This window comes from Passer domesticus, chromosome 6, assembly GCF_036417665.1.
Source record: "Passer domesticus isolate bPasDom1 chromosome 6, bPasDom1.hap1, whole genome shotgun sequence".
In the NCBI taxonomy this organism is placed as follows: Eukaryota; Metazoa; Chordata; class Aves; order Passeriformes; family Passeridae; genus Passer; species Passer domesticus.
In genome coordinates this window covers 39,705,476-39,727,620 of record NC_087479.1, presented here as the reverse complement: position 1 = coordinate 39,727,620, position 22,145 = coordinate 39,705,476, and the positions used below count along the sequence as shown (strand labels likewise).

Sequence of the window (22,145 nt, the reverse complement as noted above, 5' to 3'; positions counted from 1 at the left end):
ACCCTAAATTTGCTCTTCAACTGAGATCAGGAATGTGAAAAGCCTATTTTGCTGTCAGCAAAAATCAATGCCAGCCTTCAAAGGAACAAGCAGTAGCCTTGTTGTTAGGTGATGATCTAAGGCAAGCCAAGCTTTCTAGAGAGAGATACAAGCTTTTGATAAACCAAATAACACAGTCCATAGACATGCTTTGGGACTCACAGAGATCTCCAGAGCAGAAGGTCAGACATGGACATGATCTTGGATAGCCAAAAGCCTGTCGCTTCCCCCAGTCACATCCTTTGGTCTAGCTAAGGCTCTTTCCTCTCCCTCATCGGCCTGACCGAGCACGGCCGGGGTGGGAGCCCCGTCCCGGGTGGCTCAGCCCGGGACTGGAGGGCGCTGCGCTGCCGCCCCACGGCGGCCCGGCCGGTGCCACACCGGTGCCACACCGCTGCCCTGCGCCCGGGCGGGGAGCGGCGCGGGGAGCCCGCCCGCCGCGCTCCCGCCGCTGTGCAGAATGAAGGGCATCATCCCGCGGCGCCCGTCCCCAGCGCCCGCTCCTCCCGGGAAGGCGGCGGGAGCCCGGCCCGGCTGTGTCACAGCGCCGCACCGCTCGGTGCCCCCTGTCCGTGTGGCGCTCACACGCCTCCCCGGCCCGCAGCGCCCGCGGGCGCCGGCGCCTCCCGGAGGCCGCCCGGGCTGCGGCGCTGACGGGGGCTCCGAGCCCCTCGCCCCGCCGCCCCCTCCCCTTCCCCGCTCCCGCCCGCCCCCGGGCCCTCCTCCCGTCACTGATTCGGCGCCGGAGCCCCGGGTGCCCGAGCCCCCCTCCCAGCCCCGGCCCCCGCCGCCGCCGCGGCTCCCGAGCTGTCAGTGCGCAGGCAGCGCCGCGGCCCCGCTCCGCACCGCGCTCCGCACCGCGCTCAGAGCCCGCCGCCCGGAGCCGCCGCCGCGGGGCGCAGCAGGTACCGTGCCGGGGGAGCCGCCGCCGCCGGGGCCGGGCTGCACCTGCGGGGCCGGGCGCTGAGGTGGGATCCCCCGCTCGGACAGGGGCCATGGGAGCGGGGCCGCGGGCGGGCCTGGCCCCGGCGGCTGCTGAGGGGCGGCCGCCGGTGCGGAGCGGAGGGACCGTCGGGGCTCTGGCTGCGGCCGCCGCGGTGCTGGAGAAGGGGGGCTGCGCTCGGGGCACCCTGCGGAGTCCCAGCCCCTGGCCCTCGGGGCGAGGGGCAGGGCGCGGGCGGCCGCCCGGGCGGGCTGCGCTCCCTCCGTTCCCACCGAGCGGCTGGACAATAGCGGGAAATGCCCGAGTTACCCTCCCTCACAATATTAAATGGCTGTAGAGTTTTTATGGGAAAAGGTATAAAATTTTGGCCCCACTTTTCATGGAGATGCGGTAAGAAAACCTTCCAGGGACTCGCCATGGGGAAGAGCATCCTGGCAAATTCCCACAGGGACAGTTTCTCAGGTGGGAAATAGCATTAATCTTGCATGGATCTCTGTTTTCTCTTTTGAACAAAGTCACAAGGGTTTTTCCAAGAGCAGCATATACAACTGAGTCTGTAATTTATGATTTTCTATTAGATAATACCATTTAATCCTCTGTGTGCTTGGCCATCCCGCTGTCGGTCTCCTCAACCCACTCTGTAAAAGCTCCCAGAGAAGTAGGTCAGTATCTCCAGATGATGTTTCTATTAGACACTGGTGAGTTTCTGCGCTGCTGGCTGACTAGAAGGCAGCATTGTGACCCTTCCGTTTATGCACATTCTGAATGAGCCGAGCTTCAATTATTCATTCTGATGCTATTGCAACCTTCTGCAGTTTCTCTTCTCCAGGGACACGATGTGTAACAAGAGTTTGAAACACACCAGTGAGGCTGCAATCCTATCTTGGCATATGGCAGCTGTTTTTAAGGGCCATTTTTAAGGGTTAATTTGTAGTATGTCAAGGAAAAATGAGGATTCCCAATAGAGCAGCATTACCCTGTGCATTCCTTCTGTTTCCCTCTAAAAAGCTATAATTCAAAGTGCTGAATGGTTCATGGACAAGGCTCTATGGGTTTTTGTATTTTTCATATGAAGAAGCAATGCCTTTAGAGGCCATTTGGTTACCATAACGGAGAACCTATGGGTTCGATATAGAATTGGTTTAAATCTGACAATTTGTTGGTGTTATAGACATTTGCTCTTTTGTAGGTGAATAAACAGATGCAGAAATAAAATACATTGGAACCTAAGATTTGGCGCCAAAACTCAGAACCCTGTTGTTATTTTTGTTTTAGTTGTATTGTTGATGTTATTTATATTGTACTTGTGTAATCATCTATCCATTGTGCTGCGCTCTCCATTCATAAACTGTGAACTATTCATGTTCTCCAAGTACAGAAGGCTGGGTGGGCCCACAATGGCAGCAGCTATATTTGTGAAAAAACAGGATAACTATCCTGTGACCTGTAGTCATGTAGTGCATGATAGCTTTTATAGTCCCCATTTTAATAAAAGCTGTATTTCGGAAGAGCAGCAAGGCTGCCTGTTCATCACCAGCTCTTTGAAGACTAGTATAAAATAACCTATAACCTTTTGTGTAAAGTAACCTAGATGAACACAGGCACACAGAGAAAAATTATATGTCAAAGGTGTAAAGAGACAAGATAGTTTGAACCTTCTGTGCAGAGCACCCTGTAATACAAAGACCAAAAGAAAAAGAGGCCAGTGCTAGCAGAAAATGGACAGGCAGTGAGCCTCTGAGTGATTACTGTCATTGTGCCAGAATTTCACCCATTCTTATGGTTAGTTATAGGCAGAAAGCATTGAAATGAACTGATACTGGTAGTGACAGAAGATTTCTAAGGAGTTGAGTACCTCTGAGAATATAATATTTTCAGCTGAGAAATATCTCCCTCCAAGAGATACTCAATTCTGCATTGACTTTTAAGCAAAAGAATAGAGAAAAAAAATAGGGTTTAAAATTGCTATGGTTTTATAGATGCTGAAGTGTAGGGCTTTGTTATCAGCATCTGAGGTCAGATGTTAGGATTTGGTGGGTTTTACTCCTGAACTCTTCCATGCAGCTATCTTTTTTAAATCACCAAAGTATGAAGCATGCATTTTACTCCAAGGTACACAGTTAAGGAAAATAATGTTTCACTGAATTACAGTTTACTGACTAATCTATAGGGGTGAGGTTCTTTGTACTGTCTTGGGAGACACATTAAGGCTTGGCAATTTGATAGTTCATCTTACAATGTTTTAAATGCTGGCTCAGATTTTCACCCAGTAGGAATTAAAAGCCTCTTACTTCTCATTTGGCACTCAGAAATTTAGTGTAAATCCCATTGGCCATCCAGTCCAAGTAAAGTCAGGACTTTGTTTTTCCTTTCAGCTTTTCTGTACCTTTTGCTTTCCTAGATAAGGAAATTTGTGTGGTGTTCAAATTAGACAAGCCAGTACTACACAAGTGCTGTGCTGCTGGTGTTCTGTGAATACCAAGTGTACCCCTGGGTTCTTGTCCCTGTAAAGCTTCTCTCTAGTTGCACGTTTCCTCCAGACAGGTTAGAGAACAAAGGAGGAATTCCTGCTGCATCTAATGAAAGGTCTGAGGTTTCCAGCAGAGGTAACACTGCCAGAATCAGATGATCACAGAGCAAGCAGTAAGGGACTACTCCAGGGGCTAATAATTGATTACTAGAACCCCACTGAGAAACAGGGAAAATTTATAAAGCCCTATTTCTCCCTCTTTACCCTCCAGCTGGTTAATTTACACCATGCATGTTTTCTGCTGTGCCAGGGCCTCAGCCACGGTGGAAGGAAAACTGTCCATGTTGGATTAAGGAATTTGGGGGCACTGGGGTAATGACTGCTGGAATAAGAGTCAGACGAGAGAGTTAAGCCTCTGTTGTCAGGAGGAATACCAGATCATCTTTATTCCAATGTACACAAAGGCTCACTGTCTGCGATTGTGCCTGCTTGTGACTGTCATGGCTGGTGTTTAAGCTCCGAGGAAAAGATCCTGCAATCATTGGTCAAGAGCAGATGCTAAGGAAATGTTCAGTCCATTGAAATCAAGCAGCTGCCTTGGTTCTGCCCTTGAAGTGTATGCTGCTGTTGTAACTACAGTGAATGTAATAAATTAGGGCATTTCTGTCATAGTCCTAAATCTATTAAGAGAAACAGTCACATCTTTCCCAATTATTTTGTCAGTATTCCAGCCGGTTCTCACAGAACTGGCTTCTGTTCAGTTTACGTATTAAAGGCTATTTGTGGAACAAGAGTGAGAGATTTCATTTGGGTTTTGGGTATTTTTAATGTAAAAGTTGAGATTCTTGACTATGGTTAGCACATTAATGCAAATATTTGTTTTGGTGAGGCATGGAGCATAGCAGGTAAAGGAGGCTATAAACTGGGTAAACATGATTATCTGAACAGACAGATCTTCTTTAAATATCAGAAGATTCAGAGCTCAAAATATGTATGCTTTTAGTATGTGCCAGTCCTTCAGAGAGGCCACAAGCTGCATTGGGGTGACCTGGATCTGCTTTTATTCAGTGTTTGCTTAGAGGACCTAGATGGTAATATAAGGAGTGGGTATATCACATTTTCCAGGGATATAAAACTGTGACACTTGACCTATGCAGGAGGAAAATACTAGAATTCAAAAATTTTCCAATAATTTGGAAGATCTTCTAGGAAAAGACCTGAATTAAATTCAGTAGGGATAAATACAAGGTACTACAATAAGGCAGAAATTATTGATTAAATAAGCACAAGGCAGAAGTAAATGACTAGGTTGCAACTCTGCAGAAAAGAATATGTTATGATAGATCACAAGCTGAATATGAGTCAATGTCATGCTGTTGCAAATAAAGGCAAATATCTTGCTAGGATATGTAAAAGACATGGAAGTCTGGAAGACGTGAAGCAATCCTTTTGCTCTGAGGCCAAAGCTTCAGCTTGGGGGCTGTGCAAAGTTTTGTTTTTTGCACTTTGAGACAGGTATAATTCAATCAGAGGGAGTCCAGAGGAGGGCGGTAGGATTCATCACAGGTCAGAAAAATGGGACCTGCAAGATGATTTGAAATAACTGTAATTTTTGGACCAGAAATTTCACAGGAGAATATAACAGTCTTCAGATAAAAAATAGAGGGGGGGAATGATCTTTTCTTCAGGCACATGTTGGATGGAGCAGAAAGCAAGAAGCAGCAGAAAGTAAAATGATTTTAAACTACAATAATAATTTTCTAGGACCTAGGATAATAAAAACGGTTGGATATTTGATATAGGGAGGTTCTGGAGACATTTTAAGAACAGGTTAACCTGACAATCATCTGTCAAATAAGGCTAGTGATTCTATAATGGGGAAGCACCTCGGACTGTTCAGTGTCTTAAGTTTTCCTCTAGACCATTCTTCTAGCATTTGTAGATCATTTCATGATCATTTCATGTCAATGAAATAAAAGAAGTCTTCTGGCCCTGTTCTGATGTTTGTCTGATATCCAGGGGTAGCACAGCACTAAGACCACAGACCAGCTCTTTCTGAAAAGAGCCTGAAAGAAGAGTAAGAGCTTTCTGGAAGAGAGTTAGAAGAGGTCTTTCTTTTTAGAAGAAAGGGGAAGGAATGGAACATTCTGATTTCCCATGAGCAGATGATTGATTGAGTTTATGAATGCTGAAAACAATGCTATGGAAGAAGAAAAATTAATCAAGATTAGCAGTTAGTAATATTATCTGAACTGAAAATACAAACTCTTCTAGTATTTTATTCCTTGAATGAAAGGCTGTAGTCCAAAACTGTTTTTAGAGGTAAAAAGAAATAAAATAATGGAATTCAGAATAAGAATAAAATAAATTGTAGTCTTATGATTTATATTTTTAGGCATTTATCCAGGGAGGGAAAATCTAGGTCCTGTAGTACTCATGGTTTAACATATATTGTTTAATATAAATGGAACAGACAGTCCCCTGTGCACGGTGAAAAATCCTGGAACTCTGTGAGGAGACAGGTAGAAAGAAAAAAGAGAGCAATGATCAACACTTTGGGATGCTGAAGTGGTGGGCTGCACATGAGATCCTGAATAAAACACATTCTGAGTCCAACCAAATAATATTTTAATCCTCTAAAGGGAGAGGGATTTTTCTCTCTCCTCAGGCTTTGGACCTTTTCACTCAGACAAAAAGAAAAACACTTAGAGAAGTTGAAGACGTACTGGGAGCAGTAGAAGTATTTTTATAGCAATCAGGCAATAGGGAATTTTTTCTGTGAAAACAGGTACTCTCTAGGACTGAAAGGCTGCAAAGCAACTGCTGGAAAGAATCTGTGTTGAATGAACAAGACAAGGAGGAAATTAAGAGTTAGGCTGTGCTTTTTAGTAGCCTGTTTTCCTAGAACTGTTTCTGAGTGAACATATTAGCATAATAACCTCTTGGAATTTAAACACTGTTACACTGGAATTATCCATAAATTGATGGAAATCCTGATTTTTTATTTAGTCTGAGACACATGAGCACAAACTGTGACACTATATAAGCTGTGATGGATTTTCCCCCTCCCCGCATCTTCCATTACTGCTGGAACACCTTGGGAAAAATAATTATATGCTTAGAAAGCCAGTCACTTGATGCCCCAGATATTTCAAAGTGAATTCACATCCCTTCCACCCAAGGACTGAGCAGTGCTTGACATCAGCTTATACTGCTTTGCCTGGGTTTATTTCATCATTCCTCTTCCTGTCCTTGCTTTTACTGTCTTTACTTCTCAGATGAGTGTATGAACCAGTCCTTATTTTATAGACAGAAGGGGTATCCAGAAGAAGTCTTACTGTGATCCAAAGCTAAAGGAAATTTAGCTTTGGAACAAAGTGGTTGTGGAAGGAGATAAAGCAAATATAGCTAATGTAAAAAAAAAAAAAAAAATCCTATTTTTACTATTAGGAGGAGACAACAAGGTGAAGGGGTTATTCTCCAGGAAACTTGTGAGAAAATCTGAGACAGGCTGTGCAGAAAAATACTGAACATGCTGGAGGGGGTTCTGCAGATGGTAAATGTTTCTCCTGGTGGAAAATGTTGATAATTATCTTGAAAAGGAGACGTGTTAGACAGATGTAGCTAAAAGGAAGGTAGGGGACTGAAAGAATTTGAATAGAGGAAGCACTGTCTTGAAATATGAACTGAATATGAATGTTTGGGTTTAGGGTGCATGACTGGAATTTCTCAGTGTGGCTCTAAGGAAATTGTGTAGGCTGTTGCAAATGGCCCTTCTTTCAGAATGAGCTGTGTATTTAATGCAAAGTAATGATATCCAAGCCTGCTTTGAATGAAGCATCTGCATAGCCAGGTTCAGAGCAGCCATATCCTTCATGTTCTGTATATTATGTCCAACTAGAGTCTAAAGTCAGGTAAAACCTGCCAATGCATTGCTGCAGTTGTTATTTCAGTATTTTAACAAAATTCTTTTCCTATGAGCAAAATCAGAGCCATCAGCTTCAAGCTGTCAAAGGCAATTTTGCCTGGGAGGAACCTGGCTGGTCACAGAGATGAGCCTGGAATCTGTGAGCACTTGACAGGCACTGAGAGCTTCCTCCCTGTGAATGAGGAGCTGATGAGTGAGCAGCAGTGTCCAGCAGCGCTTTCTGAGGGCAATGCCACAGCCTTTTGCCAGCAGCTCCCCAGTGCAGATGGAGTTTCACTGAAATAGTCACACAAACATTTCTGCTGCCATGATGAGGGACTGATGTTTTTTAAATACTGGAAGCAATATAAAGCCAGAAAGCAGATACTGGAAAAACCTTGTAAAGGGATGTGTGTATTGAGGGCATTGCTTCTCTCTGTCCCTCCATCCAGGGCCGTAGATTCTGTCTTGTGGGCGGCAGCACCTCTGTGTCAGATTGTCACAGAAAAATCCAGGTTCAAAAACTTGTGAAGTGAAAGCTTGACTTATGCAGGGTGTTGGGGAGGAACTTCACAGTTCCCTGTTGAAAAAGATGACAAGCTGATTAAATCAATGGACCAAAATACACTAAATGTTTTAAAAGTGGAATCAAAAACTGTGGTTTTCCTGAAGATATCAAATATCAATTCACAGCCTTGGGTTGTCTCATTTGCAACAGCTATAGCCTTCTGAGAAATAATTGCTAATAAAATGGCTAAAAAATTGAAAGAGCTCAGGTTCCAGTTTTCTATAGATCTTCCTCAGAGAGGTCTGGTCACAAGGGACTTGGCAGGTAAGACTGAAAATGGGGAACTACACATTGCTGGTTGTGAAGTGTCAGTATTAATAAGCATGACAATTACTAACCCTGCTGATTTACTTTGATGCTTTTAATTGTCACTATAGGTCACCATATGTATTGAAGAATTTCAGTGTTCATCAAGAACTTCTGTTCCATACCAGGGGAAGTCTCTGTCTCAAGGGGTCTCAACTGTCTGGTGACAAAAATGGGGGTAGTCCCAGGCAGTGATTATTCTTTTAATGATTGTTTCTTGATCTGTCTACCAATTCACTGGGTACAAAAGCAACAGGATTGTCATGGATAATAGGAAGAAATTCTTTCTTATGAGGGTGATGAAGCAGTGGAACACTTTGCCCAGAGTAGTTGTGAATGTCCATCTTTGGAAGCGCTCAGGGCCAGGTTGGATGGGACTCTGAGCATCCTGGTCTCGTGGAAGTTGTCCCTGCCCATGGAAGAGGGTTGGAACTGGGTGATCTTTAAGTTTCTTTAAGTTCTCTTGTAATCCAAATCATCCTGCAGTCCTATGATCCAGTTAGACGGTTGGAGAATGGGACCAGAAATAAGGCTTATGTGCAGACTTTGACTGACACCCCTTTTACCCCACACTAGAGTTTTCATTCAGATCTGTGTCCTGACCCAGGAGGAGGAGGGGCAGAAATCAAAGTGCCAGAGCAGAGATTAAAGATAAATGGAACTTAATGCCTTTTATCACCTTCTTCACTAAACTAGAGCTCACTGAATTTCCAAATTGAGATGTTGCTGCATGTTGACAGTGTAGAGCAGCACTGCAGTGCAATTCAGTGTTCTCTGAGTTTCTTTACAGTAATGAAACAGCAGGACGTGAAAAGAAATGAATGTGGGTTTTTGGCTGAGTGTGATGGCAGATATTAAAAGACAGCATGTTTTCCTGACTTACCTGTCAAGACACGCTAAAAAACTCACAAAGAAAGCAGCATTCCTGTAGGAAATTGCCCCAGTACATTGGGAGTTTTTTCAGATAGATTTGCAAAGCCTAGTGTCAGAAAACAGTAGTCAGTATAAAACATAGCATTAGAAGTTAATTTTAGTTTAGTTAAATAGCTTTACTTTTCAAGAAAGTAAAACTAATCTCATTCTTTCTGACAGTTTTCTGTTAACTGCAAGTTGTCAGGATGGAGACCAGATTTACCCACCTTATGAAAATTTTTGGACTGCTAAATCAGCTCATAGCAGAGAGTGAGTTCAGACATAACGATGAAACAAAAATGTTTTTTGTAGTCATGGCATGTAATCCCAGCTGACACTCAGCTGTCCATTAATCCCCATAGGGCACCACTGCTGGACTCCACAGGTTTATCCTAATTTGAGGTTTGATGATTAACCAGCAAGAACCAGCATATTCCCTCTAGCTTTCACTCAGGTGGGTGATGTGGCAGGTCTTAGAGAAATGACTGGAGGACAGCATTCCAGTGAGTGGAGGAAGGGTTTGAAAACAGCTTCTGCAGGTGCAGAATTCCAGGAAAAAATTATTATTATTTGCCCAGTGAAGTGAGAAAGAGAGAGAGGTGCGGCTATGCAGCTATAAAAGAAAACAGAAAAGAAAATTCTAAAACTTGGTTTTGTTTCATTAGGATCTTGCATTGCAATTAAATTAAAATATATATGGGCTGATACGAAGCGCAGGAGCACAAACTCACAGAAGGAAAAATGAGGACATAAGACCATTATAGAGAAGACAATGAACAAGCCTTGAGAGCACGCCACAGGTTCCAGTATCTCTTGTAATATCATTACAATTTCTAGGACAACGTCTTCAACAGGAAGGTGTAACACAAAAGTTGCAATTCCTGTAATGTCACTTGCTTTCCTTTTGCTACATCTTTGTAGGGCTCAGGTCCCACAGGTTCCTGTTACTTCCTGGACAAATAAACCTACTATTAACAGTTGTTTTCATTCTTAGTGAGAAAATGAAAGAACATGAAGGAATCACTGCAAGATTTTGCCCAACGGATGGTGCCATAGTGTGCTGCTGGATGAATGGGAATGTGAATGAAAGTGGAAGGCAAGAGGGAAAAGGAAGGAAAGCCTGTACAGCCTGTGTTTAACTGGAATATTTACTCTCATCTTGATGACCATTAATGTCTCTAAGTATTTGTTGCAACTAAGGATTTAAAGAAAATTGACAAATACAGTATTAACTCTGAGAACAGCCCAGGAACCTCCTCTTCTTGTGAGCATGAGTGGAGGATGAAAATATTCATTCAGCTGCACTGAAACAAACTGTTGCTTAGGTCCACAGAGGAAAGTGTGGTTCAAAAAAAGTCTGCCTGTACTGTAGGTGTATTTACCTATACTAAACACCTACTGATATTCTCTGAACTGTTGCTGGACTTTCATTTGTTAGCAGAGGGAGTGGAGATTTTCCTGAGATCTAAACCTTACTTCACTGGAAGGAAGTAGTGTAGAAAAACTGCTAGAAAAAGCTATGATGTGTAACAATAAAACAGAAATAATAAAGGGACTAGAATTCAAGTTGATTCCAGAGTACTGATTCCAGTGTCATTCTGCCTACTCAGTGTTTTCACTTTGTCACTCACAGCTCAGTTTCCACAGTTGAGTTTAAAGCAGAGTTTGGTTTTTTTTTCAAATGTCCCTAAGGATTTGAGCTATCCTGCCACTTCAGGAAAGTCTTAATAAGCTTGTGATCAGTGGGGCTGTCCAAACAGATTTTCTTTCTGTATGAACCCTTTAAAGTCCCTATGCTTCTTACATTATTGGGGAAAATTATTTCTCTTTTTCCTGTACAAACTCTTACTAAAAGAGAAAAAATACAGCAGTAGTCTGGGATGCTGAGCCCATTTGCATTTTAGTTAGGTTCCCAGTTTTTTCTCCAACCTAGAAGAGTATTTGGTAAACACTTCTAAGTTTTCTACCTCATTACCTCTTAAGAGTGTCTCATTTGTATAGTCATTGCCTTCTTCTTCACCTTCTTCTTTAGCACTGCTGTGCTACTAACTGGGTCTTGCTTGTTCATTCCAGTTCTGTCAGATGATTAAATAAAACCATTTTATTTCATAAAATCATGTAATGGTTTATGTTGGAAGGGACCTTAAAGACCATTTAGTTCCAACCCCCCCTCATAGGCAAGGACACATTCCACTAGACCAGGCTGCTCCAAGCCCCCTCCAGTCTGGCCTTGAACACTTCCAGGGATGAGACATCCACAACTCTCTGGGCAACCTGTTCCAGTGCTTAACCCTCACAGGAAAGATCTTTTTCTAAATATCTAATCTAAACCTACCCTCTTTCAGTTTAAAGCCATTCCCCCTTGTTCTATCACTACATGCCCTTGTGACAAGTCTGTCTTCTGCTTTTTCTTAGCCCTTTAGGTACCGGAAGGCTGCAGTAAGGTCACCCTGAGGCCTTCTCTTCTCTAAACTGAACAAATCCAACTCTCTCAGCCAATCTTCATAGAAGAGGTGCTCCAGCCCTCTGGTTATCTTTGAAGCCTTCTTCTGGACTCACACAAGCATCATTAATATCTACATCCATCACATTAAGTATTTTAAGCCAGGTGAGAAGTTTAAAATAAAAACCCTGTAAATAAGTTTTGTCCATTTTTAAAGACTAATTTTGCATTGGAATAGCCTGAATTGCACTGCTTGTACTCAGCATTCTTTCTCATAAAGTATCTGTCATCCCAGTAGGTCTGTTGCTGGCACAGTCTCTGGCAGTGTCTTTTTGCTTCATATGGTTTTACCTTCACAGGCAAAAACACCCAGGACTTTTGTGAGAAAGTCCTCTTGCTACATGGCTTCTAGCCCAGCCACCTGGAACAAGGAAATTGCCCTCTACTCCATCCTCTGTGTTCCCTGAGTTCTCTCTCTAGAACTTGATTGCAGTGTGCAGTCTGCCTTTGGGGCCTTCCTCTATCACTCTCTTATCTTAGATCTTTATGGTATTCACTGTCAAAATGTCAGATACTTTCTTTTGCCTCTCAAAATACCTTCTGGTATTCCAGGCCAGGCTCTTTGTTAATCCTTTATTCCAGTGTGATCTGCCTTCTGGTGCAGCAGTAGGATTCCTGCTTGAGGAGATGAAATGCTCCAATAGCACCTTATTCCACAGTCTCAGCATCTCTTGGGCACACCAAGAAAAAGAAATGCACACATAAACCAGGTTAAAAATGGAAATTATGTTTGGGGCTGAGAAAAGAGATGGTTTAACTTTGGCAATACTATAACTGTAGTGGGATCCATGTGAAAATTCCAACTGTTGAAATGGTCTCAGTGTTTTATGTCTAAAGGTAGCAGTGTTAAATAAACACTGCACAGCAACAGACCTTTGGTTTTCTCAAGATGTGGTTTCCAGTCTCCTCTGGCCTCTGCTTTCACAGGAGCAGTTTGTCACTGAACTGCTTCCCATCAATGGCTTTTTCAGTTTTTTTCACTGTTTATTGCTGGTGTAATTTCAATGATTGCTTTTCAACTGTTGGTTTAACTGCATGTGCCAAACAACTTTACAGTATTCAACACGTTTTATGAACTACAGTTTAAACTTAAATGTTCTAGCAGTGTTTTCTGTTCTTCCACTTCTGGCCAGTGTTAGAGTACATTTCTTTGCTTTGAAGTTTTAGTCCTGTTTTCTTGATTAGTGTGTATGTGGTGGAGAGTTGTACTTGTGTAATGTGTTCATTTAGAAAAGGATGGAAAAAATTATTACATCTTAAAGCATTAGTTTGCTGGAATAACTCCATGCTCCCCCCTGGAATTTATTCAGCCATCTTCTCTACTAAAACACCATTTTGTTTAAATTAATATATTTTGAAATTTAATGGTAGCCAAAAAGGCAGATGCAGTGTATCACCCTGGCTCTTCAAATGTGTATGACAAATTTTCTTAAATTATGTTAAAAAAGAAAAATCTTAATGTCAGAACTATCATGTTTTCATTTTGGTCAGTGAATTTACATCATTTCATATGACATCATTTTAGCTTAACCAGAATTGTTAGGACTTCAGTTGAAATAGCAGGTTTCATCGTATTCTGAAATGCAGGGTGACAGTGGTGGCTTCTACGAAAAACGTCTCTCCATTTCCTTTTCCTGAGTATGGCTGGAGTTGAGGCACTTGAAAATAATTTTTGCCTCTCCACAGATTTTTGAGTACACAGAAGTTGGTTTATTATGTTAAAGGACTCTCCCTTGACTCAGGGAAACATTCAAAATTAAGCACTTTCTATACTAATGCCATACATGTCTATCATTCAAGGCATGACATATAGTTTCCAAAAGTCATCCTGAATGCTTCAGACAGTGTTTTACCTCCCAGGATTGTGCCAGAATTAAAAAAAAAACCCAGATTCATCAAAAGCTGAGAAAGGTCAGAGCCGTAAGTGAATCACTGATTTTGTTACTCATGTACTCGTATACAGATTTTGCTTTTGAGGATGTGCTACAATTAATTTCTCTTTGATGTTGGAAGAACTGATGCATTTGCATCATTATCTGATGCTCTTAATCTGTGTTGGATGAGTGGAACAGACAGTATGTGGTATCTTGGGAAAAGAAATCTTGCTAACTATAGTCCAAGAAGGATGTTCATTACACAGGCTTTCACTGATCCAAATAATTGAAACATTTGCAGCTGTCCTTAAATATTAGGGTGAGAGCTAGGCAGAACAGGGCTTTGCTCTTGCAGCTTACAGGATTTAAAAAACCTTTTAGTAACAGCGGATCCAATTGTGCTGCTTCAATTTTGTTTCATATCACATTCTTCAGTGATATTCCTGGCAAAACTCCCACTGAAATTAAAGGACTCTTGCATAAGGTAGGACTAGGGAATCTGGATAATTAATATTTTGGAATAAAAAGAAAACCCTTGTGGGTTTCACAAGTAGGTCTGTCCTGCAAGTGTAAAAATGGGGTGACCTTTCTATTGTTGAATGTCCTTTTGTAAATCCATGTGTCTCAGTAGAAGAGTAAAACTAATTGTCTTTTCACTGGTGGATTGATTCTGTTCCAGGACAGAAAAATCACCTCCAGCAAACTCAAACCTATTAAAATTTCCTGGGTCATGCAAATGGTGAATTCTGACTTTCTTTTCAAGAAATTTTTGAAGCTCTTGTTCTACTGTGTGAGTCAGTACCGCTTTGGCCCCTTCTTTTCAGGTCACTAATTTAATGCCAATGTCTTTGAGGATTGTTTAGCTGCATCATGTGTTTTGTGCCTCCTATTCCAAAATTAGTTTCTTGCCTTCTTCTCTGTGGGCTGCTCTCCCTGCTGGTACTGCCTAAAGTAAAAGCAGTAGCTTACCTAGTTTGTCCCTTGGGTCTGCTTAGCTTCATTCCATGCTTCTGTGGTGGTGGGACAATAAGGAATAGCAGGGTAGGGGACAAAGGGCCCTGATTTGTGTATAAATGTAATGAGACTAACACAGCTGCCACATGCTGAAGACCCATTTTCAATCTCTACCCTGGGTCTTTTACCTTACTCTTCAGTTTTAAAACTTCGATCATAGCATGAACTCAGGGCTGATGCCACAGTGTCCATGGCCAGCTTCACATCCCTGGTGCTATCTCTTCCCTGCCAGAAGAAAACTATACCAGTAAAAGAGACTTGGGCACCATAAACAATTTTTGTGGGACGAACAGGGCATTTTGGCAGCTTTATCTTTCAGAATTACTATGACAATACTCAAGTCCAAAAGCTGTCATGGGTTGCCTCTGTTTATAGAAGTCCTTTAGCTGGATGTGTCTTCCTAATGATTGGCAATTTATTCTTAGACTGGTTTAGAGAGTCAGTTATTAGATACTTTCCACATTATTTTTAAAAGAACCTAAATAGTGCTGAAAGTGGTGAGTAGGAGCTGTCAAGGAAACAACTTGCTAATAGAAGCGCAGCATAATTAACTGCTTTATTTAAATTACTCGCTTTTGGAAGGAGCTGATAAATAAGGGACAGCAGCAGCAGAGGGTCTTTGCAACTGTACAGAGTGATCCAACATTTAATAAATTACTTTATTACAGAGAAATTAGTTTTCAAACAGAAACAAGGATAATGGTCATTTGAAGGCTCATAAGGTCAGATTGACTACACACTTTATTAAACTTGGTCTGTTTTGTCTTTTTGGACAGCACTGATGTGCTTTCAGCATCCCCCCTGACTCTTGGATATGCTGAACAAGGTCTGGAGCACAGACAGCATTTCAGAGAAGCAGGCTTGTCACTAAAAATGCAAATGCCAAATCCTTTCCTGTCATTTGTTGTCTCAAGAGCACGCAGCCATGTCACATTCATCCTGGTTCTCCATGCAGCCACACCATGGTGATCACTGGAATAATGAATGAGTATGAATCTGGAACATCTAATAGCCCTTATAAGGTTGCCTTTAGGGCTTGGTTTTCTAAGCTGGAAGCTGGAATGAGCCTGCCATGCTAGATGTAGCACTCTGCAAAAATAATACTGCTGAACCAGCAGCTGGGCTCACGAGTGTGACAGTTTGAGATTTAGTTCTTGGTGGAATATTAGGGTCTACCAGTATTGTTTAAATGGCAGCAGTAGCCAAATACTGTACAGACATGGGAAGAGAGACAGTCATTGCCCTGAGGAATACACAAACTACAAAGTAAGGAAAAATAAAGACACCATGGAAACAGATGCATGACACTTAGGTATGGATTTATTGTTTCATTGAATATGCTTCAATTTGCTGGATTGAAAATAATCGGTCTGTTAGACCTGCTGTTAGCTGATTAATTCCATGTAAGTGCCATGGCTATGGTTATTAGGGAGTGAATTTTAAATGCAAGAAGTAGTAGCTATGGGATTCAGTTACAAAATCAGGAATCATGACTTAGGAAGTCTCTAGTCCAAGTTCCTGCTGAAAGCAGGGCCAGCTCTGAGTGCAGACTGGGTTGCTCACAGTTTAATCCAGTCTTGTTTGTAAACTTCCAAGGATGGAGATCTCACAACCTCCTTGGGCAAATTGTTACATTCTTAGTTATGGAATTATTTTGCTTATATCTGGTCTGAGTCTTCCCTTTTGGATTTTATAACCATTGTTTGTTATTCTTCCACCATGCTCATCAGTGCAGTACCTCACACTGTCTGGAGCCACTAAAGGCACTGGAAGGCTGCTACTAAACCCCCCAAAGTCTTCTCTTTTCCATGCTAAACAAACCCAGTTCAATCAGCCTCTCCTTGTCAGGCAGATGCTTCAGACCTCAGCAATCTTGGCTGCCCTCTTCTGGAGTCACTCAAGTGCCAACTGAAGCGAGATAATCACAGTCTGGTTCCTGGCTGGGTTCTGTTATTCACCCCAGAGTGCTGTAAAACTTCAGTACCTGCAGAGCACAGCACTATCTCAACTACAAATTACTGCTCTCCTGGAGCCCTAGATCCTTTTCAGATCCTTTTCAGACAAACCTCCAACCAGTCAGTCACCAGTATGTACCAACACACAGATTAGTCCATCCAGGTACAGTACTTCACATTTATTGTCACTGAATTTCTTTTCAGTGCATCCCACCAGTCTGTGTGGGTCCCTCTGAATAGCAGCTGTGCCTCCAAGTATATTGGTCAACCATCTGTTTTGGTGTCATCTGCAGACTGATCAGTGGGCATTCTTTCTCCTTCTCAGGACATTGATAAATAATATTGAAGAGGACATCTGAAATTAAACATTAAACACTAGTTCTCAAGCCTGATAATCCAGTCGGTTTTTCACTTTTCTAGTAGTCCACTTATCTAACATCACAATTTGGATAGAGGAATGCTCTGGGAGACTGAAACAAAAGCCTTGCTGAAATGCAGGTGACATCCACTGATCTCTTCCCACAAGACAGGAAGCAGTTTGATTAATCTATGCTCAATTAAATAACGTGTGCTAAATTGCATGTCCTTTGACTAGAAATGTGTTCTAAGAAGAACATTCCATGATTTTCCCAGGGACCAAAGTGACGGGCTAACTGGTCAACCACCCTGTAATTTTGCAGGTAGTGTCATTTGTCCTTTCTGAAGACGGGTGCCATATTTGCCTATCTCCAGTCACCAGGGACCTCCTCTGATCTCCCATCACATTTCAAAGATGACAGAGAGTGGCCTCAAATTGACATCACTCGGCTCTCTCAACAACCTTTAGTGCAGCCCATGGAGGCCTGGAGGAGCAGGCTGGGTCAGGGAAAACATTCTGAATTCAGGGACATGGAGGAAAATTCTGAGATGTCACAGGCAGAATGGGAACTTCAGACAAAGTTTATTAGAGAAGCCCTCCCTTCACAAACAGAAGCCACAAGGTACAGAAAGGACTCCCTTTCTAAATTCTTTCTGAGAGGAGCTGAGGTACAGTTGGACACAATCTTAGCCCCAGACTTAGTCTGTGGTTTATATCTAAAGAGTTACACAGGTTTAATTGAGCTTTTATACAACTTCGTCCTGCAGAATTAAGGATGGCAAACCAGATATATTTATATAAATAAAAGTAATTATTTATTTTAATTTATTGCAGTAATGATTGGGGGAAAAATCAGAATCATTTACAACACAGTATGGATCGCTGTTACTACTGATTTAGTGCACTGTTTTTGAAGCAATTATATTAAAGCAATTATATTCAAGATAGCAGAATAATTGTTAAGCAGAGATTGATGTTACTTACCCACACCAACAACTGGGAAAATCTCTGTCATTCAGCCTCAAGGAATAACCTTGAGAAGCATCCCCACTGAAGGGAAAGATCTTCACACACCTTAGGGAGGTAGGCTAGAAATCTTTGCTGTGCAAAAGTGACACTGGCCTTTTATAGTATAAAGTGATTGACTTTTATATGTGTTCAAAACAGGCATTTTTTAGATTATGTGTTCTCAGGCTCACTCAGCAAAATATGCTTTCTGCTGAAAAATGTGTTGGCAGCTTTTTAGTTTCTTCTCTTCAACTTCCAAATCAGGACCTGCACATCCTTGCTGCTCCCAGCCTTGGTCAGGGAGCCTCAGTCTTGCGTGTCCTTGTGGTGTGGGGGAGAGTTCAGTCAAGCTGGTCTCAGCATTCTTGAGCATTAGGAACAGCAGTGTTATCCTTGCTCAGTGTTTTCACTGATCAGCAGCCCATCCTTGCTCCACTGAACAGCAAACTCTCCTTGCTCAGCCCTTCACTGACAAACTTACCAGCCTGATTAGGCTGAGAGCCCTGCTACAGATGTCTGTGAGAGAAGTGATCTAAGGTAAAATTGGGACATGGATGGATATTTCTTTTAGTCTTTGCTAGTGTGCCACTTTCATGTAATTGAGAATCTAATTTATTCCTGGGTTCTTATGTATTAAAGCTGCACCTCAGATTTCAGTTTTATTCTCAAGTGTGAAAGAGCAGGGTTCAAGCTGAATTCCTGCTGTTGAGTGATTCTAGGTATCACATCTTGCCAAAGCAGGATCCCATTGCCACCTCACAGTCTATGTGCATTCTGTCTCTTTTACTTCTATTACTAGGCCATCTCAGATGATTCAAATATTTACCCCTTTATCCTTTTTAATGCAGGATTTGTCTTCAACCCTCCCCCCCTCGATGAGTTGCATGTTTTGCTTCTGTTCTGCTGGTCTGTGAATTCATTGTTTGCAGGCTGGCAAGGCACCAGTTTTGGGGTGACAGATGGAGCAGACTGCAAACCAGGCAGTTGCCTCCTAGCCTGAATGATATTTTAATAAGCACAGAGAGGTGACAGAAAGAGACGCTTCTCACTGGAATGACTGGCAGTTTTGTTTGCAGCCTGAAAGCACTAATAGATAATTTTTGGCCTCAGTTCAAAAAAAAAAATTAGCAGAAAATCCTATTAGCTCCTAACTTTTTTAGGGGGTCAGAGTTTTTATGTCTAGTCCATTATCCATTTAGAGAGTTGATTTTCCATTTTTGGTATTTCAGTTCTCTCTCAGAAACTGTACACTTTAGGAGACTTTCTTTTTACTTACCATTTTCTTTTCCTTCTTTTATTTTATTATTTCAGCAATTTTATCCATTGTCTTCCTTCCTTAAACATTCCTTCTTCTTCATATTTCTTTATACTTTTCACAGATTCATGTTGGAATATTGGAATCTACCAGCTTACTTGGCTTCCAGCTTCCATATCCTGTGAAACAACTACTGCACTGCAAGGCAATGGCATCTGCATGGGAATCTCTAGAGCATATGTCCTCTTCTCCCTGCCCTTCAGCTGTGTCTCAGTTGTATAATACAGGGTTTGTGTAGGGCTTTGTTTCATCCATGGTCTTATGAATATAAAAAGGCACAACAAAAGGGAGGTCTGGCAAATCCCCAGCGAGCTCTGAGATCCCTCTGCAGTATGAGCAACATGGTGTTTTGCAGACAAGTTGTAGGATAGTCAGGCTTTCAAAGGAGAAGATGCTGCTTCTTTCCATGAGTACAGGTTTAAAAAGGTCCAGCTCTCACTAGGAAAATATAAAAGTGGTGCTGGGATCTGAACTACAGTGTGTTCCCATACACTGCTCAGAGAACACACTGGAAATTTCTCAATATTTGGACATAGATTTTCATGTTTATTTAACAGGATTCAGGTTTGGACTTCAACTCATGTGTGAGCTGTAAATTAATGCTATTCCTGCTAAAATATGGGTTTTTTTCCTTCCAGATACAATGATGACACTGAACATTCAGATCATCTTTGGCCTCCTTTGCTGCATGACTTTTCTTCCTACAGATGGCTTCCCAGCAGACACCAGTACTGAATTTCGCTCTGCTTTCTCTGTGGCCAGAACCAGCAGCATGGAAGGGAGCTCTGAGATGGTGATTACCTTTGACAAAGTGTATGTGAATATTGGCAATGATTTTGACCCCAAGACTGGATTGTTCCGCTGCCGGATCCCAGGAGCCTACTACTTCTCCTTCACCGTTGGGAAATACCCCAAGAAAAACTTGTCTGTCATGCTGATGAGAAACAAGAATGAGGTGCAGGTAATCGTGTATGACGAACATCACCGCAAGGAACGCAAGGTGGCCAGCCAGAGTGCCATGCTGCAGCTTGACTACGGGGACACAGTGTGGCTGCGTTTACATGGAGATCCTAAGTACGCTCTTTACAGCAATGTGGGGCCCTATACAACTTTCAATGGCTATCTGATCTATCCAGACACTTCTGCCTTCTTCCAGAATGCTCTTGACTCTCGAGAGCTCGGGCCACACCCTCACACAATTCAGCAACTTCCCAGAGAGCAGAATGAAGCTTCACAGCGACGCGTGTTGTCTGACCAGCCAAAAAGGGTACAAGACCCTCGCTCTGCGTTTTCTGTTGCCCGCTCACAAAGTCTCCTGGGGACAGATGAGAAGCAAACCCAGCACGAGCCAATCACATTTGATACAGAGTTCGTGAATATCGGAAAAGATTTCAATTCCTCCACTGGCGTCTTCACGTGCCGTATACCTGGTGCATACTATTTCTCCTTCACCATTGGCAAAATGCCCTTTAAGACTATGTCAGTGAAACTGATGAAGAACCACAATGAGGTGCAGGCCATGATCTATGACGACAACCACTCCAAGCGGCGGGAGATGCAGAGCCAGAGCATCATGCTGCCTCTGCAATACGGGGACACCGTTTGGCTCTACAGCCATCAGCATGATGGCTATGGTGCCTACAGCAACCATGGCAAGTACATCACCTTCACAGGCTTCCTCATCTATTCAGAGGCTCAGCCAAAGTGGCTGCCAGGTGCCAGCTCACCTCAAGGGTCAAACAATTAAATGCAGCTGTGAAAGGAGCATAAGAAGAGCCAAGGTGCCATGAACTTGGGTACAGCTTCTCTGAATATCATCCTCTACTTTGAGCATGCTGTCATGTGTCCAGTGCTTTCCTTAGCTGCACGCTCGTGTGTGCCATTCATCCGTAGAGAGGCCTTTCAGGTTGTAGCCGTGTGTCCCGTGTTGGTGTTTGATTTAACATAAAGCATGAGGTAGTTTTGGGGCAGGGGTGGGGCACTGTAGTGAGATGCTGAGGATCAGAGAACTACTGCAGTCATGTTACTGCAAATCTCCAGCATCCAGAGAGAAAAGGGTATGGTGACTTTCCTTGTTTATCCAGGGAGGGAATAAATGTAATGAAAATGAATGTAATAAAAATACAAAATATGAGAATGGTCTCAGTTTGGAATTTTTGCTACTTTGTGAGATTTGTGTGCTTGTCATGGGCTGAGGTACCAGCCGGTTCTGAGCTCAGGTGAGAGAGATGCATGGTAATTGTGTGAGCTGTGTTACTGAGCCAGTCTGTCTGTGTACACTCTTTAATCATTTGTGTGTGTGAAGGGTTGGTACCTCTTATGATTTTACTGCACGTTTCACAGCGGTTTGTGCTTTTCTTTATCTGATGTAGATGAAGTCAAAAAGCTGTGGTTGAGAATCTCAGCTTCCATTTAATGTAAAGAATACATTTAGAAACAAACAAACAACCTGCAGGCTTCTTGTAGTGAGAGATAAGGGCTCAAATCTGTGAATGGACCATGCTCTGAAAGCTCAGAAGCAAGGTAAGTAAGAAGAATAAGAAATGCGTTTTTAAATCTCCAAAGATTTGGATCAGGAGCAGGCTCATAGCACCAAGTGTGAGTAGTACCAGGCCAGCAGTGGCACTGCTGATCGCAGGGGCGTTGCCTTCCCCAAAAACGGGTCCCTTGAACCAAGGGTGCTGCCAGCCCACCACGTGCTGCACCGACAGCCTCCTGCAGGCGGGCTCAGAGGAGCCGTGGGTGATGTTTTCAGCATCCATGTTCCAGTGGCTTCGTACGTGCCGAGTTCCACCGAGAGTTTTCCCTGTGGAGAGGCTGCTGTGGCTGTAGAGGACGCTGCTGTGTTCCTACAGTCCGACAAACAGACGGGCGCCCGGCGGGATCCGGGATCCGCTGAGGAGGTAGTGGGAGCACAGGAGGCTGCATCGTAGCACCACTGGTGCTGTTTCACTTGAGCTAAACCCTGGTTTG

General features: G+C 42.9%; 1 protein-coding gene across 5 annotated transcripts; it reads left to right on the top strand.

The window, feature by feature from the left end:
- The first annotated feature begins 484 nt into the window (after positions 1 to 484).
- C1QTNF4 (C1q and TNF related 4) lies at positions 485 to 21,309 on the top strand. 5 transcript variants are annotated; one of them, XM_064424858.1, is made up of 3 exons: positions 805 to 944; positions 11,561 to 11,753; positions 19,811 to 21,309. In XM_064424858.1, exon 3 carries the CDS (start codon positions 19,816 to 19,818, stop codon positions 20,917 to 20,919), a length of 1,104 nt encoding a protein of 367 aa, XP_064280928.1. In that variant the 5' UTR covers positions 805 to 944; positions 11,561 to 11,753; positions 19,811 to 19,815; the 3' UTR covers positions 20,920 to 21,309. The 5 variants fall into 5 exon arrangements, with proteins under 5 accessions (XP_064280927.1, XP_064280928.1, XP_064280930.1 ...); XM_064424859.1 differs by having other exon boundaries at positions 876 to 1,007; XM_064424857.1 differs by lacking the exon at positions 11,561 to 11,753 and having other exon boundaries at positions 485 to 944.
- Positions 21,310 to 22,145: the final 836 nt, after the last annotated feature.

What these genes read in the sequence shown, in the direction of transcription:
- C1QTNF4 (XM_064424857.1), top strand. Translation starts at nt 500, where the DNA reads ATGAAGGGCATCATCCCGCGGCGCCCGTCCCCAGCGCCCGCTCCTCCC. An exon ending in GCCGCCGCGGGGCGCAGCAG is followed by an intron (nt 945 to 19,810) that starts GTACCGTGCCGG and finishes TTTTCCTTCCAG; the next exon opens with ATACAATGATGACACTGAAC.